This window comes from Tupaia chinensis, unplaced genomic scaffold (genome assembly GCF_000334495.1).
Source record: "Tupaia chinensis unplaced genomic scaffold, TupChi_1.0 Scaffold144057_1, whole genome shotgun sequence".
Classification (NCBI taxonomy): Eukaryota; Metazoa; Chordata; class Mammalia; order Scandentia; family Tupaiidae; genus Tupaia; species Tupaia belangeri.
In genome coordinates, this window is record NW_006203909.1 from 162,784 (window position 1) to 183,398 (window position 20,615).

Here is a 20,615-nt window from a genome sequence, read left to right on the forward strand (position 1 = left end):
TGGGCTGCATGTGAATTTATAATCACTGGGGCTTACGTGCTTTACTTTCAAACTGCCTTACTACTTGTCTTCAACTAGATTTTATTAATAGATAATATGAGGAGATAATTTCTGGACTGAAAATGTTCAAAGATTCTGATGTGCTGAAATGGTATAGACATAGGTAGAACAAAGATAGTTAGGCTGGCCTGTAGCTCAGGGAATGAGTGCTGTGCTTAGGGAGGCATCCCAGGCCCCATAGCTCCTCATGATGCTGCATGTCCCTGTGTGTGTGCACACAACATGTTTTCAGGTCAACCCAGGGATCTGAGCTGTGGTCAACCCTATGGCTTCCAGCACTGCACTCCAGAAAGCTACCGACCGTGCTACCTGGCTGGCCCTATATTTTGCATTTAGATGTGGGAAATCTGAAGCACTCTGATTACTCCCAAAAGCACTTGCCATTTCTATCTAAATTATTCTTCACTTATCTTGAAATTCAGTCACTTAACCAAGATAAAGCTTACTGACAGTCAATTTGTATCATTTTTTTGGTAGTACATGATATGCTCCCTTTGTTAATTTTATTTTTCCTTCACTTGGAGCAAATTTTTCTCTTTCATAAGTAACTTTACTCTTCCATTTGGTGGATTGTCTTTTATAAAAACAATTACCCATAAATTGTCTTGTTATTGTTTCTTATCTATTATTGTTTTGTCAGCTGTTTTGTATTTGTTTTTTTTTTACTTTACATTTGCAGTGATTATGAAAAAAAATATATATTTGTTTATTTTTGTGTCACTTATGCATTTGTCAGGCCTAAAATCAGAAAAGGGTTTATTTGGGGGCTTTAATGTTTCTTTTTTGTTTCCATTAATTGCAAGCAGACAGGGGTAGGACCACTGAAGACCTTCTGTCTAGACTTCACCCTCCTGCCCCCTAGACCTAGCCAGGACAAGCCATCTATATTTGAGTTTGAGAAGCCCCTTTCAGGGATTAGGACAAATGAAAATCTTCTGCCCAGATTTCACCTTCCTGCCCCCTAGATCTAACCAGATTAGGACACCCTATTTATTTTCTCCGTCTCTCTTCATGTCTATTTTTTAATTTTGTTTTTAATTTTTAGACTTCAAAGCTCTCCAATGCTCTTTTATCTTGCTAATTCTTAACTTTTCACCTCACTCACATAGGACAAGCCAATTACCAGTCATCTATATTAGAGTTTGAGCTGCTGATTTTGCACACTGCCCAAGCATGCTGTGCAGTTTTCATTTTCTGCTGTAATTTTTTTTTCCTTTTTAAATTGTTTTTGCCTTTTTTTTGGTTGCTGTCTTTTCCTTTTCCTTTTCTTTTTACCTCTCTCACTTTTCTGCTCAGCCTCTACACACTGAGTTTCTAGACAGGTCTAGGTGCACAGTAGCCAAATATCTGAATACTTTTAGGGTCAGGTTAATCCTCAATTTCCATTTAATCTGCTGCATGAAAGAAGGAAAATTATACTGTTTAGAGGTTGCAGGTCACCTCCTCCTGCATGCTTCTAAGTGCTCAGATTTAATTCCAAAACCTAGGAAAAAAATGTATAATCCATCAGATGACCAGAAACTACCACAGAGGCACAGAAATATGATAAACCAAGAAAATATTTCTTCCCTAAGGAAAAAGAATAACTCTTCATCCTCCACAGACAATACAAAGAAACTTCTGGAAATATCAGATAAAGAATTTTAAATATTCATAGTGATAAAGTTAACAAAGATGCAAGAGAAGAGAGACAATGAACTCCAGAAGATGCATGAGAAAAGAGACAATGAGTTCCAGGAGGTGAGGAAGTTTTTGCACCCTCTGAAAGAGGAAATACACAGCATAAAAAATAATCAAATGGAATTGTTAGAGATGAAGCCTGTAATACAGGAAATCAAAACCTCCCTTGAAAGTATTAAAAGCAATTTAAATCATGCAGAAGATTGAATTTCAGAGGGAGAAGATACAATCTCTGACCTAGAGAAATTCACCAAAAAGATTGAGAAAATAATCCCTTCCAAAATGAGTGTAACATACAATACTAGATACAATTAAATACTAGATACTATCTGGATCATTGGTATCCAAGAAGGTGAAGAAACTAATAAGGCATTGATAATCTATTCCATGAAATCCTGGAAGAAAATTTTCCAAACCTAGAGAGGTGCTCAAATATCCAGACCCAAGAAAAACAAAGGACCCCACACAGAATCAACCCAAGAAGATCTTCTCTAAGGCACATCATAGCCAGATTGACCAAAACTACAGCCAAAGACAAGATACTAAGATTGGCAAGAGAGAAACGTCAAGTTACTTTCAAAAGATATCCCATAGGCTAACATTGGACCTCTCATTGGAAACAATGTGAGCAAGGAAAGAATGGGAAAATATATTCCAAGTGTTAAGTGAAAAACAATTTCAACCAAGAATACTAGACCCAGCAAGATTGTCTTTCATATGAGAAAAAAAGACAAAACCATTCTCAGATAAACAAAACCTGAAAGAATTTACCAATACCAGACCAGCTCTCCAAGAAATGCTGAATGGAGTGCTATACAAGGAAAACTTAAGTTAGACACATATAAATAAGAATACAAAAACAGCCAAGAAAATGGCCAGCCTATAGAAGGGACAAGTCCAGAGTTGAAGTCTTTCATATGAGAAAAAAAGACAAAACCATTCTCAGATAAACAAAACCTGAAAGAATTTACCAATACCAGACCAGCTCTCCAAGAAATGCTGAATGGAGTGCTATACAAGGAAAACTTAAGTTAGACACATATAAATAAGAATACAAAAACAGCCAAGAAAATGGCCAGCCTATAGAAGGGACAAGTCCAGAGTTGAAGGTTAACTTCCAGAGTTTAAATGAAAAGATCAGACTACAGTGACACTGCAAATTCAATAGAACAGCGATTACTTACATGAGACTGAACTGGTGAAATAGAATTTTCTGACTTTTGACTAAAACATTACTGATTTTCTTCTTTGTTTTCCATAGTTATGGATGTTTGTCTTCTCTTGAACTGTTGATAGTTTCATCTACTTACTGTTTGAGCTTTTTCCTAGCTTTAAGTTTTAAGCAAATTTCTCTTAACATTTTTTGAGTTTGATCTATTAAAACTAAAACTGTTTTACTTGAAATTAAAAAATGCATGAATAAATACCTAGTTTTAAAAAAAAATAGCAACCAGACTTGTGTACTCACTAAAGGTGGAGGGGAGAGGGGAAGAGAAAGACAGACAGTGAGAGAAAACACCCTTTAATAGGTCATGCTTACACTGCAATCCCTTTTCTTCCATTTTCCCATCCTGTCAGTATTTGGGGCATGCATACACACCATCACACCATCATTTTTTTTTTTTCCTAATTGCCAGTGGTTGGATTCATTTGCTAAAGAGAAAAAGACAGAGAGGGTGGGAGGAGAAAGCATCCTCCAATGGAGTGGGGTCAGGCTATCAATCCTTTCTTTATCCAAGTCAGGATTCCAGGCACACATAGTGATACTCTCAGCATAGTTTTGTTTTGTTTTGTTTTTTAGAGATTTTTGCTATAGGGCGCATGCGCTCGCCAGACAGACAAAGACAGAGAGACCAAAAGCGAGAAATCACCCCCCAAGGGGGATGGCCATGCCGCAATCCCTTCTCCTCCATTCTACTCTTGGGATCTTGGGCACACACACACACGCGCCCGGCATGAGTTTTAAGCCACCAGGTCCCAGATGCAAACTGCGGTCGACTACGTGGGAGTCCAGCGACATAGCCATTATGCTAACTACTGTTCCCAAGCACATTTTTCAAGCTGGCAGGTCTGGATTTGAACCATAGCTGGCCATGTGAGATCCAGCTTCTTTAGCCACTAAGCATGGTGCTAGCTCTTAATGTGTTTATTTGACTGTACAATATCTTTTTTCATTGTATTCTATTATATATTATACATTGATGATCTATTCTTTTCTTGAATCCATATGTATTTTAAAGAACTATAGTACAAAATACTAATGGCTATTCAATTTGTTTATTGGAGCCTATTCCCTTCCTGAATTAATTCTTTTACCTACTAGGTCTCTTTTATTCTTTGTACTTTGTTGTGGTATGACTGCATGGTTGCCATGCTGTTTTCATCGTGATATAATTTATTGGTGAACCACCAAAAATTTATTTGACTCCATATGTTAAGATGCTTTCTTACCTACCAGATTCTCTCCTCCGAACTTCTATAAGGCCATGGTATTATTACTCCACTCTGCTCTTAGGAAGTCTGGGAACACAGGCTAGATGGGCAAGAGATATCTGGAGGTGATGCTGCATTGGACAGTGGGCAAACTGGGTAACTGTATCAGTGGACAAGGCTTGTGCTCACCTTCTCTCTCTCTTTATATCTTTCTCTCTTTTACTAAAGACTCATTTTGAAAAAGACTGTGCTCACACCAACCTTGACAGCAAAGTACAGAGCTTTCCCACAAGCCCCTTTCTCTGTCTCCCACAGGCATAGCCTCCCCCAATATCAACACTATGCTTTTTAACAAGTATTATTACCTTTATTAAAGTGCATTGTTGTGCATGGTGAGCTGACCCCCTTGGGGGACAGACTGGTCACTTGAGAAGTATTTTGCTCTGGAGAAAGACTATCGTGATCAAGGGGTCATTTTCCTGCTTCACTTGCCTTCCCCTCGCAGACATTTCCGCTGCCTCTCTCTAAAGTGGCATGTGAGGTTTTGCTTTTTTTTTAATCAGGATATTGTTCATTTTTTTCCTTTTTTTGGAGAGGTTTTTGCTGTAGGGCACATGTGCTTGCCAGAAAGACAGAGAGAGACAGAGAGACAGAAAGTGAGAAATCACCCCTCCCCCAGGGGGGATGGCCATGCCGCAAACCCTTCTCCGCCATTCTCCTCTCAGGATCTTGGGCACGCACACACACGCACCTGGTGTGAGTTTAAGCCACTGGGTCCGGGACTACCTGGGAGTCCAACAACATAGCCATTACGCTAACTGCTGGTCCCAGGATATTGTTCATGTTTGTTCTTATTTCTATGAGTTTCCTCTGGCTGACATAACAAAGTTCCACTAACAGTATGCCTTAAAACAATAGTAATTTATTCTGTCACAATTCTGGAGGCCAGAAGTCCAAAATCAGGCCATCAGAGAGTTGGTTTCTTCTGGAGACACTGAGGGAAACTGACCCCACGCGTCTCTCCTAGCTTCTGGTGGCTGCTGGCAACCCTCAGCTTTGCTTGGCTCGTAACTGTATAACTCCCATCTCTGCCTCTTGTCTTTCTATGGCCTTTTCCTCAGCGCCTCTTCTCTGCTCTTCACTTCCAAGGACACTTGTTTTTAACTTAGAGCTCATCCAATTCAGTATGAGATCATCTGGAGATTGTTAATGCAGTTATATCTGCAAAGACCTTTTAAAAATAAGGTCACATCCATAAGTTCCAGGAGGCTGTATCATGTGGGGAGCCCCATTCAATCCACTAAGCCCTCTATTTTATTACTTTTGAAGGGGTAAAGTTTAGAAGATGCTGTCAGTTATGTGGCTTCTTGGACTGCTTCCTTTGTTCTCTGCTGCCACTTCTCAATGACTTTTTTTTGCATACGGAACTTATTTCTCTTATTTTGAATCCTTGTTTTACACTTTTGTTAGGTTTAAGTTCCAATTTTAGTTCATTATAATGTGCTTCCATCTGCTACTTGCCCCAGCAATACATTTTAAATCATGAATAACAGCAATACACACATCTTTAGGCTCCAGTGTTTGTCTGTCTAATGCCATATGCAGTTAAAGCCCATTAGAAAAGTTAGAATTGATGTTATATTATTTTTGTTGCCATGAAATTGTAGTGTTTTTTACTAAATGCAGGTATGACGCTGTCCAGCAGATTGAGAGGGTTCATGAAGTCCTATCTTTCCAGTTTTTCCAATTCATCTGGGGCTGGCATTAAAACCACAGTCAGCCTTGTGTCATTTGCCTTTCCATGAACAGTACTTAACCACTGTGCTACAGACTGGCCCCACATTAAATATTATTACATCTTCTTGGAGAATTGATTTCTTTTTTTATTATATAAAGTCCCTCTTTATTTCTGATAATCATCCTTGCCTTGAGGTTGGCATTCTCTGAAATGAATATAGCTATTTCAGTTTTTTTTTTTTTTTTTGGAGAGGTTTTTGCTATAGGGCGTGTGCGCTTGCCAGACAGAGAGAGACAGAGAGACAGAAAGCGAGAAATCACCTCCCCAGGGGGGATAGCCACGCCACAATCCCTTCTCCTCCGTTCTCCTCTTGGGATCTTGGGCACGCACGCACACACGCCTGGCATGAATTTTAAGCCACCGGGTCCAGGACGCAAACCGCAGTTGACTACATGGGAGTCCAGCGACATAGCCATTATGGTAACTGCTGGTCCCCTATTTCAGTTTTAATTAGTGTTAACATAGCATATCATTTTCTGTCTCTTCACTTTTAATTTACGTGTATCTTTATATTTAAATAAGTGTATTATAAACAGCATAAATTGAGTCTTTTTTTTTAAAAAATCTTCTCTGTATATGTCTTCTAGTTGGTGTATTTTATAACTAAGAACAAAGGTTATTCATAAAACAACTCATCCCTTTTTTTTTTTTTTTGGAGAGGTTTTTGCTATAGGGCGCGTGCACTCGCCAGAAAGACAGAAAGACAGAAAGCGAGAAATCACCCCCCAGGGTAGATGTCCATGCCATCACAATTCCTTCTCCTCCATTTTCCTCTTGGGATCTTGGGCAAGCATGCACATGCACCTGGCATGAATCACAGTTGACTACATGGGAGTCCAGCGACATAGCCATTATGCTAACTGCTGGTCCCAAAAACTCATCTCTTAAAGGCAACTTACCTTGTTAAATTTCAACTGACTGATGGCTGGCCAGTGGAATGGTGGTTAAGGCACTGTACTCCCACATGTCTGAACATAGTTCAAGTCCCAAACCTGGCAGCTTGCTTTCTGACTTGCCCTTTTTCTATCTCTGGTCATATTAAATAACAATTATAATAAATAAAATGAAATAAATCATTATTTAAAATTTTTTTCAACTGATTCAGTCGTGCTGCTAAAGTACATACACAAGACCTGTGTTTTATAATTCTAGCATAACTTGATACAATAAAGAACTAATTTAACTTTATTGAAGTCGATTTAAATCTTATTTATGTTAATTACAATTATTTAAACATAGAGTTCTGTTTGTTTTCTTAGGTTTTAGCTATAGAGTCCATGCATTTGCTAGAGAAAGACAGAAAGAGACAGAAGAAAAGTGAGAAGTCACCTCCTTTATGGTCCCTATCCCCTGCCCAGGGGACATGGCCATGCTGCAATCCCTTCTCCTCTGTTCTCTTATTGGGATTTTGGGCACACATGCAACACACCTAGCATGATTTTCAAGTCACCAGTTCCAGGACTCAAACTGTGGTTGGCCATGTGGGAATTCAGTGCCTTAACCACCATGCCATTTGCTAGTCCCAATTTAGAGATATTTTAAAAACAGCATTTGAATAGAATTTGATACTTCTTTGGCCACTTGTGTTAGAGAACCAATCACATGTAAGGCAAAGCCCTGAGAAATGCTGGGAGAAGAGATTTTAAATTATTTTTCAAGGAAGAGTTTTCAAAAAGGAGAAAGATCATATCAGATTTGAATTTGCATGACATAATTCAAGTGTCAGTAAAAAGGGCACATGAACAAAGGTGGGGTGATCAGTCAGCTCCTGAAGAGTACAGATAGCCCCAGTGAGGCAGAAATTCCCGGAACCACGACTCCAATAGCGTAAATGGCTTACGCCATTGTAAAGGAAGTGTGCTGAACTACAGGATGAGATGAAGGAGCAAGGGTATCTAGGATGAGTCGAAGCTTTCAGGATTGGATGACTGGGAACATGTTAATGCCGTTACCTAAACCAGAGACTACAGGAGCAGGCACAGGCTAAAAGTGATGGTAATTAGTTCGTTATTATACAGGATATGCCACAGCACATCTGGGTAGATATTTCTGGTGGATGTTAGAGCTAAAGAGTTCATTGGATACCAGAAAATATTATAAGATAAAATCTGATGGTATTTCTTTCTCATTTATTCATTAGCTATTTTAAAAAGACTTTTAGGTCCTTAGGATGCAGCAGGGAATGTAAAGGACAAGGATTTTTCTTCTTACGGGTCCTTACATTCAGAGTCCTTTTTTCCCTCCAGATTTCTCAGTGACTTCCTGGTGCCCAGGGAGAAGTCCAAACCCCCTTGTAGGGTGAGCCCAGAACCCAGGGGCAAGCCCCCCTCTGATAATTTGGTTCTCATCTTATATCCTACAGTCCGACTGTTCCATACCAGCTGGTTTTCTATTTATATCCCTTGTCATGAGCCATCCTTTCACACTTTCTTTAGGTAACAGCTATGTGCGTTTTAAGATTCAAGAATGGTGTCCTCTATGAAGGGAAACGGGCACTGCTGCCTTGGTGTGCACACTGTACCCACTGCAATTCTGTTCAATCAATGTGACTACATGAAAAATAAGATCTGTGTATCAAAAGAAAAAAGTAAATAATAACTTTGAAAAATGTTCAACAAATATGGCAATTATAAAGTTACACATACTACATACTTTGATTTTTTTTTTTTTTTTTAAGTTTTGCTATAGGGGGCATACCTCATCAGAGAAACAGACAGAAAAAAAGAGAGGGAAAATGAGAAATCACACTCCAAGTGGATGACCATTTCTACATTCTCCTCCCATATTTTGGGCCCACACACACATGGACCTGGCATGTTTTTCAAGCCACAAGGACTCCAACTGCACTGTCAGCCATGTGGGATCCAGCTTCCTTAACTACCACACCATTGACTGGCCCGATAATACGCACTTTTACTAAATGATAGGAATATCAATAAAAGCTAAGATAAAATGGAAAAAGATTTTAAAGGGTAAAGGGAAGAGAATGTCTTTGTTCTCCAGCCTGTCTCTACAGACTGCCATTGTTTCTGTTCATGCCACTGGTTGGGCAAGCTTACTAGTGTGTAAAGTCACATGGTTTAATGATAGCACAGAGATGTGATATCACCAGAGAACTTTATATCACATTTAAGTTCTAAAGCTATATAACAACAGAATCCATTAAAAAATATAGGTATCAGGACTAGCAGATGGTGTAATGTCTGCATTGCTGGACTCTCATGTAGTCGACTGCGGTTCGCGTCCCGGACCCGGTGGCATAAACTCACGCAGGGGGCGTGTGCGTGCATGCCTAAGATCCCGAGAGGAGAATGGAGGAGAAGGGATTGCAGCATGGCCATCCCCCCTGGGGGCGTGATTTCTCGCTTTCTGTTTCTCTGTCTTTCTGGCGAATGCATGTACCCTATAGCAAAAACCTCTCCCCCCAAAAGAAACATAGGTATGTACAAAATAAATATCAGTGATTGCAGCAATGCAAATAATGAGGATGTATAATCAACAAAACAATCTTTTTTCTTTTTTCTTTTCTGTTTTTTATTTTTAGAGAGAGATTTTTTGCTATGGGGTGCATACACTCACCAGAGAGAGAGGGAGAGACAGAAAGCAAGAAATCACTCCCTAGGAGATATGACCACACTGCAATCCCTTCTCCTCCATTCTCCTTTTAGATTTTAGGCACACATGGCTGGCATGAGTTTGAAGCCGCTGGGTCTGGGACTTGAACCACAGTCAACTCTGTGAGAGTCCAGCAATGTAACCATTATGCCATCTGCTGGTCCCAAACAAAACAGTCTTAAGAAAGAAAAACATATTATCAGTTGGTAGATCAAACTTGTGATTTCAAAATTAAAATAAAGCTACAATAATAAAAACTCCATGGCTTGGCACAGGATAAACATGTAGATTAATGGAATAAAATCATAGTCTAGAAATAAAATCATACTTTGGGTTCAATTGATTTCCAACAAAGATGCCATCCAGGACAACTCAATGGGGAAAATAGTCTTTTCAACGAAAGGTACAGGGATAATATGCAAAAGAATAAAGTTGAATCCCTACTTCCTGCCATATTTAAAAATTAATTCAAAATGTATCAAAGGCCTAAGTCTTTTTTTGTTTTGTTTTTGCTGAGTTTTTTTGCTATCGGGACTGTGCACTCACCAGAAAGAGAAAGACAGAGAGACAGAAAGCGAGAAATCACTCTCCAGGGGGGATGGCCACGCCGCAATCTCTTCTCCTCCATTCTCTTCTCAGGATCTTGGACATGCACGTACACGTGCCTGGCATGAATTTAAGCCCCTGTGTCTGGGATTGGAATCTCGGTCAACTATATGGGAGTCCAGCAACATAGGTATTACGGCAACTGCTGGTCTCCGTCTATGTCTAAGACTAAATTTATAAAATTCTTTGAAAAAACGTAGGCTAAATCTGTGCTACATTGGATTAGATTATGATTTCCTTTTTATAAGAAAGATTTTTGCTATAGGGCATGCACGCTCGCTGGAGAGACAGAAAGCAAGAAATCACCCTGCAGGAGAAATGGCCAACTGCACTCCCTTCTCATCCATTCTCCTCTTGGGATTTTGGGCATGCATGCACATGTGCTCAGAGTGCGTTTTAAGCTGCCAAGTCCAGGACTCAAACCATGGTCAGCTATGTAGGAGTCCAGTCATGTAACCTTTGTGCTATCTGCTGTTCCCCCTAATTAAGCTATGATTTCTTTGACATGAAATTGAAAGCATGAACAACAAAAGAAAGAATAGCTAAACTGGACTTCAAACCCACTAAAATGGCTAGAATAAAAAAGTTAGAAAACAGATTATAGTCAGGAGACAAAGGAACTGAATGCTTATACAGTGCTGGTAAAAAATGTAAACAGAATCTTAACCTGTTTCCTGGCTTTAAGCTTTAAGCAAAGTTCCTTAGGATTTCTTTGATTTATTAAAGTTAAAAGTGCTTTTCTGGAAATTAAAAAATATATTAAAAATACCTAGTTAATGACCATAGTAAGCTATATAGCATCAGCTAGGTGTTACCTTATAGTATATTTATTCTACTCAGAGTTTCACACCTAAAGTCAGACATGTATTCACAGATATGTATATACCAGCTGAACTTGTCAATGAAAGTAGTTAGATCATTTAAGAAATTCTGTGAATCAATAAAATGTGGAGGGAAAAAGGGAATGGGAAAAAACCATAGACACCTGGGATAGTGTGGGAGGAGGGTGGGAAATGCCAAAGGGTGTGAAAATGCTTAGGGAATGAATGTAAATTAATTAATTTAAAAATGTTTCAGGGAAAAAAATGTAAATGGTATGCCTTTTGGGAAATAGTTTGGTAGTTCTTTAAAGTGTTAAACTTAGACTTACCACATGACCTGGTAATTCCACTCCTAGGTATGTATCTAAGAGAGTAGCATAAAGACTTGTACACCACTGTTAACAGCAACATTATTCATTACAGCCAGAGTGGAAAACCTATACTGTCTAGCAACTGACTAATGGATAAACAAAATGGGGCATACCCACACAGTAGAATTGCATTGCAATAAACTGTAGAGAGAAATGAAGCACTGATTCAGAGTATAATATGGCTGAACCTTAAAATCATCATGCCAAGTCAAAGAATCCCAGTAAAAAAAAAGGTTACATAAGGAGGAACTTCAACAAGTTCATGGAAAAATGGAATGAAAGTACAAGTTTATTTTGTACTCTGTGGTGTGACCCTATATAGAATGCCCAAAACAGGCAATCCATAGAGACAGAAAGCAGGTTGCCAGTGGCTAGTGATAGAGAATGAAGTTACCACTGATAGGTATAGGTTTATTTTTGAGGTTATGATAATGTTTCAGAACTAGATAATGATGATTACACAATTTTTGAATATATTAAAAGCCAGCAAATTTACATTGTAAAGAGATGAACCTTATCTGTTTGCAAGATAATTAAATAAGGAATGAAGAACAAATCAACTTCAAAACATTTCATGTTTACTAGTTAGCCATAGAACTACAAATCCAAACCAAAGTTATTTTGAATGGCCTTGGTAGATAATTTTAAAAATAAAATACCTCAGGCTGACAAGAGTGATAATTTCATATACTGCTGGAAGAGCTATAAATTGATCCATCTTCCTAGAAAAATAATTTGGTAATATATATCAAGAAGTATAAAGTACTAATTCTCTTCAACTCAGTCATTCCAATTCTAGGAAACTACATCCTATATTTAGAAGACCTTATAGAGCTAGGAACTTTATTATTCATTATAAAACTCCTTTTGCCTCTGAGTTACATAGAATGAGTCTTATCCTTAGTCTGAACTCCAGATTATAGTTTGCATCATTTCTAATTTCTTACTTCTACAACTTGATTGCATTTCCACTGGGAGATTAGAAATCCTATCTAGATTTTTATCTCACTCTCTATAAATTTCAATTTTTGTATGTCATTATTAATATAAATAAAATGATGAAAGTGTTAGATAATATATAAATAAATGCTAAATGCATGTGGGAAGTTTAGGTTAAACAAATTTTACTGAAAAGGTATGATATCTAAAAGTATTAGAGGACCAGCCTTGCAGGCATGGTCAGTATTGAACAGAGTTGCAGTGCTAGAAGTCATATGTTCACATGTGGTGTGGATCCCTGGGGAAGCCTGAATGCATGCCCAATGCACATATGTGTGGCTAAGATCCTGCACAGTGCATACACATGTGGCCAAGATCCTGCCAGGGTGGAAGGCAGAAGAAAGGGAATCACAGTGTTATGAAACCCAGTCGAGACTGCTTCTCTCTCTCTTATGTGTGAACACATGCTGTCATGAATAAAGTAAAATAAACATTTAAAAAATGGAGTTCAGCTCAATATCTCATTATATGGTGTCTTTCCTTTAGCCAAAACTTTTTTTTTAAATTTTTTTCTTCCAGAATACTTTATATTTCTTTGTTTCCAAGCTTGGCTCACTACCAGCCTGTTACAAATGACAAGATGGTGCCTACTTCTTCCTTTTAAAGTTGCAACTTGCATTTTTTTTATTTGCTATGTAAGACCTGGTGACTTGCTTTCTCACTTTACCTCTCTCTCTGGTGAGCATATGTGCCTTATAGCAAATTAAATAATAAGAAGAAAGTTAAATAAATAATTCTTCAAAAAATAGTAGCATTGTTACTGCCAATATTCTTATTCTTGTGTGTGCTAAGATAAGCTTCTCTATATACTCCCAAAATGTACCATGAATATTTTGAAGAAGCCACCCCCTTCGAATTCCCAATTGTATCTTTTTTGGCATAGTTTTACAAGCCTATAGATATTTATAAATGTTGTTGAAATAACACTAGTTGATTATCTGACCAGATAATAAAATTAAATGAGAAATAGTATCTTGACTGAAAAAATTAAATTAGTAACATTATTTAATGCAGATGAGGTCAAAACTAGAATGAAATGTAAAAGGGGCCAGTTGGTATTTGATGTACACTTTCTTTTCTTGTCTGTGGTAAAATGAGAAGCCTCTGTGGTAGTGTTCAGTATCACACTGAGTTTTTCATATCCCTTCAGGAGGTGTAACAATTTCTCAAGACATTATGCCACTCCAGTGTAAATATGTGGAAAACACAATATAGAGGAAAGACGGGGCAATTTTTTCTATCTGATGAACATTTGAGAGGGTTGACATTTGAGTCTTTGATCTTATTGAAAATGACATTTGAGAGGGTTTTCCTTTGACATTTGAGTCTTTGATCTTATTGAAAATGATCCATCTGTTTATCAATACATCACATTAAATTGATACAATTCTTAAATTTTAAAATAATTAACTCATAGATTAAATTATTTTTGATGTATTATGTCATCGGAAGTCATAACTCATTTTTAATAGGAAAGCAGAAAAATATGTGATGACTTTTCCAATGACCCAATAGATTGTCAAAGAATCAAAGATAAGAAAAGAATTTGGAACTAAACAATGATTATATAATACTAAGGTTGCAGGATATAGGTTAATACACAAAAAATGCTTTATTATATGCTAGTAACACATAATTGGAATTTGAAATTAAAATTATAACATCATTTATAACAGTGCTAAAATATGAAATGTTTAGGAATAAATAACATTATGTGCAGAGCTATATGAGAAAAAGTACAAAATTCTAATGAAATAAATTTTAAAAATCTAAATAAATTGAGAAAGTACATGATTACAGATAGCAAGACTCAGAGTTGTTAAGATGTAAATTAAAATGTGGTTCAGACACCTTACTAGAGAAGATATAAAGATGGCAATACCTATTAGAAAAGATGTTCAATATATTATTAAAACAACAATGATATACTCCCAACATACCTATTAGAATAGCTGAAATCCAAAATCCAACACCAAATGCTGGCAAGGGTTAGAAGCATTAGGAGCTCTTTCATTGCTGGTAAGAATGCAGACTGATACAGACCACTTTGGAAGATAGTTTGGAAGTTTTATATAAAGCTAAACGTAGTCTTATATGATCCAACAAATGTGTTTATGGGCTCTTACACAAATGAGTTCTGTCAACATAAAACACTGGCCATGCCAGTTTATAGAGGCTTTAATCATACTTGCAAAAAATGTGAAGCAACCGAAACACACCTTTCAATAAGTGAAGAGAGAAACTGTGGAATATCCATTCCATGAAATATTATTCAACAATTTTTAAAAATATCTATTGAGCTATAGAAAATCATAGAGGAAAATTTAACGAACATTGCTAAGTTAAGACTCTCGTCTAAAAAGGCCACATACTGCATGATTCCAACTTTGTGACATTCTAGAAAAGGCAAAACTACAGAGACAATAAATAGGTCTGTGGGTGTCAAGAGTCCAGGGAGGGGAAGGGAAGGATAAATTGGTGGAACATAGGGGATTTTTAGGGCAGTAAAACTATTACATATGATGCTATAAGGATGGATACACAATGTTATACATTTGTCAAAAGCCACACAACCTGAACAACACAGAGTACACACTGTCAACTGTAGACTTTAATGAATCATCATGCATTAATACCAGCTCATCAGTTGGTATTAATGGTTGATAACAAATGTATCACACTAATGCAAAATGATAATAATAGGGGAAATTGTGCACAAAGAGAGAGGGCACATGGAAAAATCTCAATTTATGTTCAAATTTTCTATAAAGATAAATTTCCTCTAAAATATGAAATCTATTATTAATCTAAAAATATCATTGCCCATAGCAGATAAAAATTGACTCATAGCAAATTATGTATTAAACATATGTATAAAAGTTTACATACACAAATATTTGCATGTGTACACACTCAAACAAAATAACTATATATCTATTTTTACCATATCTTTAAAGACATTTAAAGATTAGCTGGGTTCACAGGCATGAGACATCACAAGCTCTTTCAGACAGGGTCTTCTTGTGGCACCCAGTCCAGCCTCAAGCTTGCAATCCTCCTGCCTCAGCCTCCCCTAGTGGCTGGGATTACAGGTATATGCCACCACATCCAGCCTTTAGGTTGGACCAGGGGTTGAATCAGGGCTCCCAAGTGGTCCAACCTGCAGAATATTTTATCAGGGTAGCCATCATGACTGGGCTTCATCATAATTTTAAAATATAATACTCTATTACTTTCCCTCCTGTAAAGTATGCTTCTACAGGGACTGACACAGTAAATGAAAGGTGAGTGTGTAGGCAGTGATGCTGAATTATGCTTGTGAGAAATTTTATGTTGAAGTGAAATGATAGCAGTCTTAGAGTCTAGGAAAGAATTATTTCTTTTCTTTTTCTTTAAATAATTATTTAATTAGATTAATTAATTAATTAGAAGTTGACCACAGAGGGAGAGAGAGAGAGAGAGAGAGAGAGAGAGAGAGAGAGAGAGAGAGAACGAAAGTGAGAAAGCAAAGCAAACCACCAGGTCTGAGACTCGAACCATAGTCGGCCATGTGGGAGTCCAGCACCCTCAATCACAAAGCCACCTGAAGCCTCCAAAGAAAGAACTACTCCTAAAGGACAACACTGTACCAATTATAAAATATATAGTTAGTAATTTTTCTTTTCTTAAATTTTTTAAAGTAATGTATTTTCTTGGCTCTCAGATCCTCCCTTATCTTGCTAATAATCTCCCTTTCTCTCTCCCGTGTAGGAGAGGCAAAAGTGCAGGCCTTCAGAAGAATACTCCGCCATTAGAGCTGAGAACTATTGATTTCACACGGTGTGCACTGCACAGTTTTCATTTTTTACTTTAAAAAATAATAATTATTTTGTATTTTCTTTTTTCCTCTTTTCTCTCTCTCTGTTTTTGCATTTTCTCTATTTTCTTATGCTTTTTCTTTTACCTTCATCATTTTTTTTAACCTTCATCTCTTTGCTGCTCAGTCTCCATACAATGAATGTCTAGACACATCTAACTGAACAATAGCCAAACATCCAAATATTGTTATAGTCAGCAAATTCCTCAATTCCCACTGACTCTGCCGCCCAAAGGGAGAAAAACAGAATGGCAAAGAGACTGCAGGTCACCTCCTCCTGCAGCTCTCTGAACGCTCAGACTGAACTAGAAATTAGGAAGAAATGTATAACCCATCATATGGCCAGAAATCACCACAGGGGCACAAGAAATATGGGAAACCAAGAAAATACCTTTCATCCAAGGGAAAAGGATAACTCCTCTTCATCCAGACAGTACAACAGAACTTGCAGAAATGTCTGATATAGAATTTAGAACATTTGTAGAGACAAAGCTAACAGAGATGTAAGAGAAGAGAGACAATGAACTCAAGAAGAGGCAGAAGAAAAGAGCCAATAAATTCTGGGAGGTGAGGAAGTTCTTGTATAATCTGAAAGAGGAAATACACACCATAAAAAATCAAATGGAACTGTTCAGAGATAAAGGCTATAATACAGGAAGCAAAAACCTCCCTTGCATGTATTAAAAGCAGACCAGATCATACAGAAGATCATACAGAATCTCAGATGTAGAAACAGAATCACTGGACTAGAACAATCCACCATGAAGACTGACAAAATAGCTCCCCCCCAAATGAGAATAAATATGACAAATACTAGATACCATTAAACATCCCAATATCTGGATAATTGGTATCCCAGAAGGTGAAGAGACTAATAAGGTTATTGATAATCTATTCCATGAAATCCTGGAAGAAAACGTTCCAAACCTAGAGAGGCATTCAAAGATCTAGACCCAAGAAATACAAAGAACCACAAATAAAATCAACCCAAGAAGATCTTCTCCAAAACACATTATAGCCAGATTGACCAAAACCACAGCCAAAGACAAGATACTAAGATTGGCAAGAGAGACATGTCAAGATACCTACAAAGGATATCCCATCAAGCTAACAGCAGATCTCTCATTGGAAACAATATGAGAAGGAAAGAATGGGAAAACATATTCAAAGTGTTAAGTGAAAAACAATTTTAATCAAGAATACTATACCCGGCAAGATTATCCTTCATATGGGAAAAGAGGACAAGAACATTCTCAGATAAACAAAACCTGAAAGAATTTACCAACACCTTACCAGCTCTCTAAGAAGTTCTGAAGGTAGTGCTATATCAGGAAAACTAAAGTCAGACACACACAGAAATAAGAGTTCAAAAACAACTAAGAAAATGGCCAACTTAATGGTAGGGACAAGTGCAGAGTTGAATGTTATTTTTCAAAATTTAAATGGAAAGATTGGATCATACATAACAGAAGAAAGATTAAGTAAATGATTGACGGGCCCATGTACCTACTATTTGAACAGAATCTAACCTGTTTCCTCTTTAAGTCTTAAGTAAAGTTCTCTTAACATTTTTTTATTTTGATTTATTAAAGCTAAAACTTCTTTTCTTGAAATTAAAAAACATACTAAAAGTACCTATTTAATGACCACTTTATGCTATATAGTCTCAGGTAGGTACTACTTTCTAATATATGCTTTCTACTCACAGAGTTTTATGCGTAAAGTCAAACATGTGTTCAGCTGAACTTGCTACTGAAAGTAGTTAGATTAATTAAGATATTTTGTGAATCAATAAAATGTGTGTGAGGGGGAAGGAATGGAAAGCAACTGTAGATACCAAAGGCAGTGTGGGAGGAGGGTGGGAAATGGCACAGGGTGAGAAGTGGGGAATATATATATATATATATCAAGAAATGGAAAATTATTTGTTGATGATAATATGTATGATTAAGTCACTATACAGTGGATGGGAAATCACATCTTGTATGCTGTGATGATGTTCAGTGAATAGATGTAAAATAAACAAACAAATAAATAGAAAGAAAGAAAAAGAACTAAAAAAAATGTGAAGTTAGTAACTGATTACACTTTATTCTGTAGTTACGTCACTTTCTTGTCAAGAGAAAACTTAATTATAAAACTGTGTACCAAAAATATATTTCAGATTTTCCCAATGAGTGAAAATGTGAGGAAAACAAACAAGCACATACCAATGCATTGAAGCTGACCATGAGAATATTTCCAAAGACTTTGTCACTTTTACCGTCAATATCACAATCTGATGATGCTCCTGGCAACAGAACAAGGATCAGGGGAGGAATTCCAAAAATATACCTGAAAGAAACTAAATTTAACACTGAATAAGAATGAGCTTATATTGCATTTGATTGTGACTTTTTAATGGAATGACCACTTTTTTTAAAAGAATTATTTATTTTATTTATTATTATTATTCTTTATTTGCTATAGGGCTTGTGCACTCATGAGAGAGAGAAAGTGACAAAGCAAGCTGCCAGGTCCAAGGCTCAAACTATGGTTGACCATCTGGGAGTTCAGTGCCTTAATCACCATGCCACCTGCTGGCCCTCACTCCCTGTTATTTTTTTTAAAAGATTTTTGTTATAGGGTGCATATGCTTGCCAGAGACAGAGAGGGACAGCGAGACAGAAAACGAGAAATCACCCTCCAAGGGTTCTGACCACACTGCAATCCCTTCTCCTCCATTCTCCTCTTGAGATTTTGGGCATGTATGCACATGTGTCTGGCATGTGTTTTAAGGCACCGGGTCCGTGACTCGAACCAAGGTTGACTATGTGGGAATCTAGTGACATAATGGCCCTGACCATCTATTTTTAACAATTTTAAAATGCATCCCATTTTTAATGACAATGTGGGGAGAACTATAAAAATATAATTACATAACAATCAATGGATGACAGTATTTTGTAGTTTAGGATTTTTTCTGTTTTTTATTTAGGAAACTACCCAATGATCTGATGAAATCAGCATTTTTGTTTCTTAAAAACACAATAGAGTATAATAGCTTATTCAACTTGGGTTTACATCGAACATCTCCAAAAGAAAAAGAATCTTGGGGCCAGCAGGTGGCACGGTGGTTAAAGCACAGGATTGCTTTAACCTTGACTGACCATTATTCAAGTACTGAACTTGGCAACTTGCTTTCTCACTCTCCCTCTCTCTCTTTCTCTGTCTTTCTCTGGTCAAATTGACGAATAATAATCTAATAAAATAAAAAAAAATCTTAAAAAAATGAAGAAAAGGAATCTAGAAGTAGAGAGGTACACTGTTTAAAGTTCCATATTGAAATTTTATGGTGTATGCTATGTGATTATATATTATATATTATATTTATGTATATTTGATAGTGGGCATGTGTCCAATTGCTTTCTGAAGGTAGCACAGGGCAGAAGCTTATCTCCAAGGTACTTCAGTGTGATTGTATTCTTTCTTTTTTCTAATGGGTCTTAAAAGGTTACCCTTCCCAAAACTCTTACAAAGTTTATATTTGCAATTTAGTACTCTTTTCTATCCTTTATCTTTTGTTTCTATGTACCCAGAGATCCATTTTCTTTCCAAACACAACTCTTTCCAGCTTTTGGCCATATTAGAAATACCAAACAAATAAACTCACAGCCTGATTTATATTTGTTTTTGATAAGCCTTTTCCAATTAGGGGCAATTGTCTTATCAAAATGAATGAAACTTTGAATGATAGCATTTGGATGGAAGCCATTCATTGCCAAGAATATTAAAATCTACTTATACAGAAGCCTATTTTTCTTAGGTGTGCCACAGTATCTTGTTTACATTGTTCTATAAACTCTTGAGTTTCATTGCCAATATATTTCCTGTGAATTTCCTAAATAAACTTTTACTGTATTTGATAAATGTAAGACATTACATGTGTGTGCCTTCTCTGATTAAGGATACAACCAATACTCCTTTAAACCAAAGGAATTGATATTGTGATAACAACCCAAACACTATTAAGACTATCATACAGTTCCCAGTAACATTATCACACATTACATCATCTGGCTTATGAAAAAAATCAGTAGCATTCTGGAAAAAACAAAGTACAGGGACCAGCAGTTAGTGTAATGGCTATGTCGCTGGACTCCCATGTAGTACACTGCGGTTCGTATCAGGGACCCGGTGACTTAAAACTTCCGCCATTGTGTGTGTCTGCCCAAGATACCGAGAGGAGAATGGAGGAGAAGGGATTGCGGCGTGGCCAACCCCCCTGGGAGGTGATTTCTCGCTTTCTGTCTCTCTGTCTTTCTCTTTCTGTCTGGCAAGCGCACGCACCCTATAGCAGAAAAAAAAAAAAAAAAAAGAAAAAGAAAAAACAAAGT

The 20,615-nt window shown here is 37.0% G+C and overlaps 1 protein-coding gene across 3 annotated transcripts in view; it reads right to left on the reverse strand.

Moving 5' to 3' along the window:
• IL7 (interleukin 7) overlaps nucleotides 1-20,615 on the reverse strand; it is a 69,019-nt gene that overhangs the window by 42,198 nt on the left and 6,206 nt on the right. For all 3 annotated transcript variants that reach the window (XM_006165841.3, XM_014583110.2, XM_006165842.3), the window contains exon 2: nucleotides 18,450-18,583. In XM_006165841.3, the coding sequence (XP_006165903.1) occupies nucleotides 18,450-18,583 (134 nt within the window). The remainder of the gene's footprint in view (nucleotides 1-18,449; nucleotides 18,584-20,615) is intronic.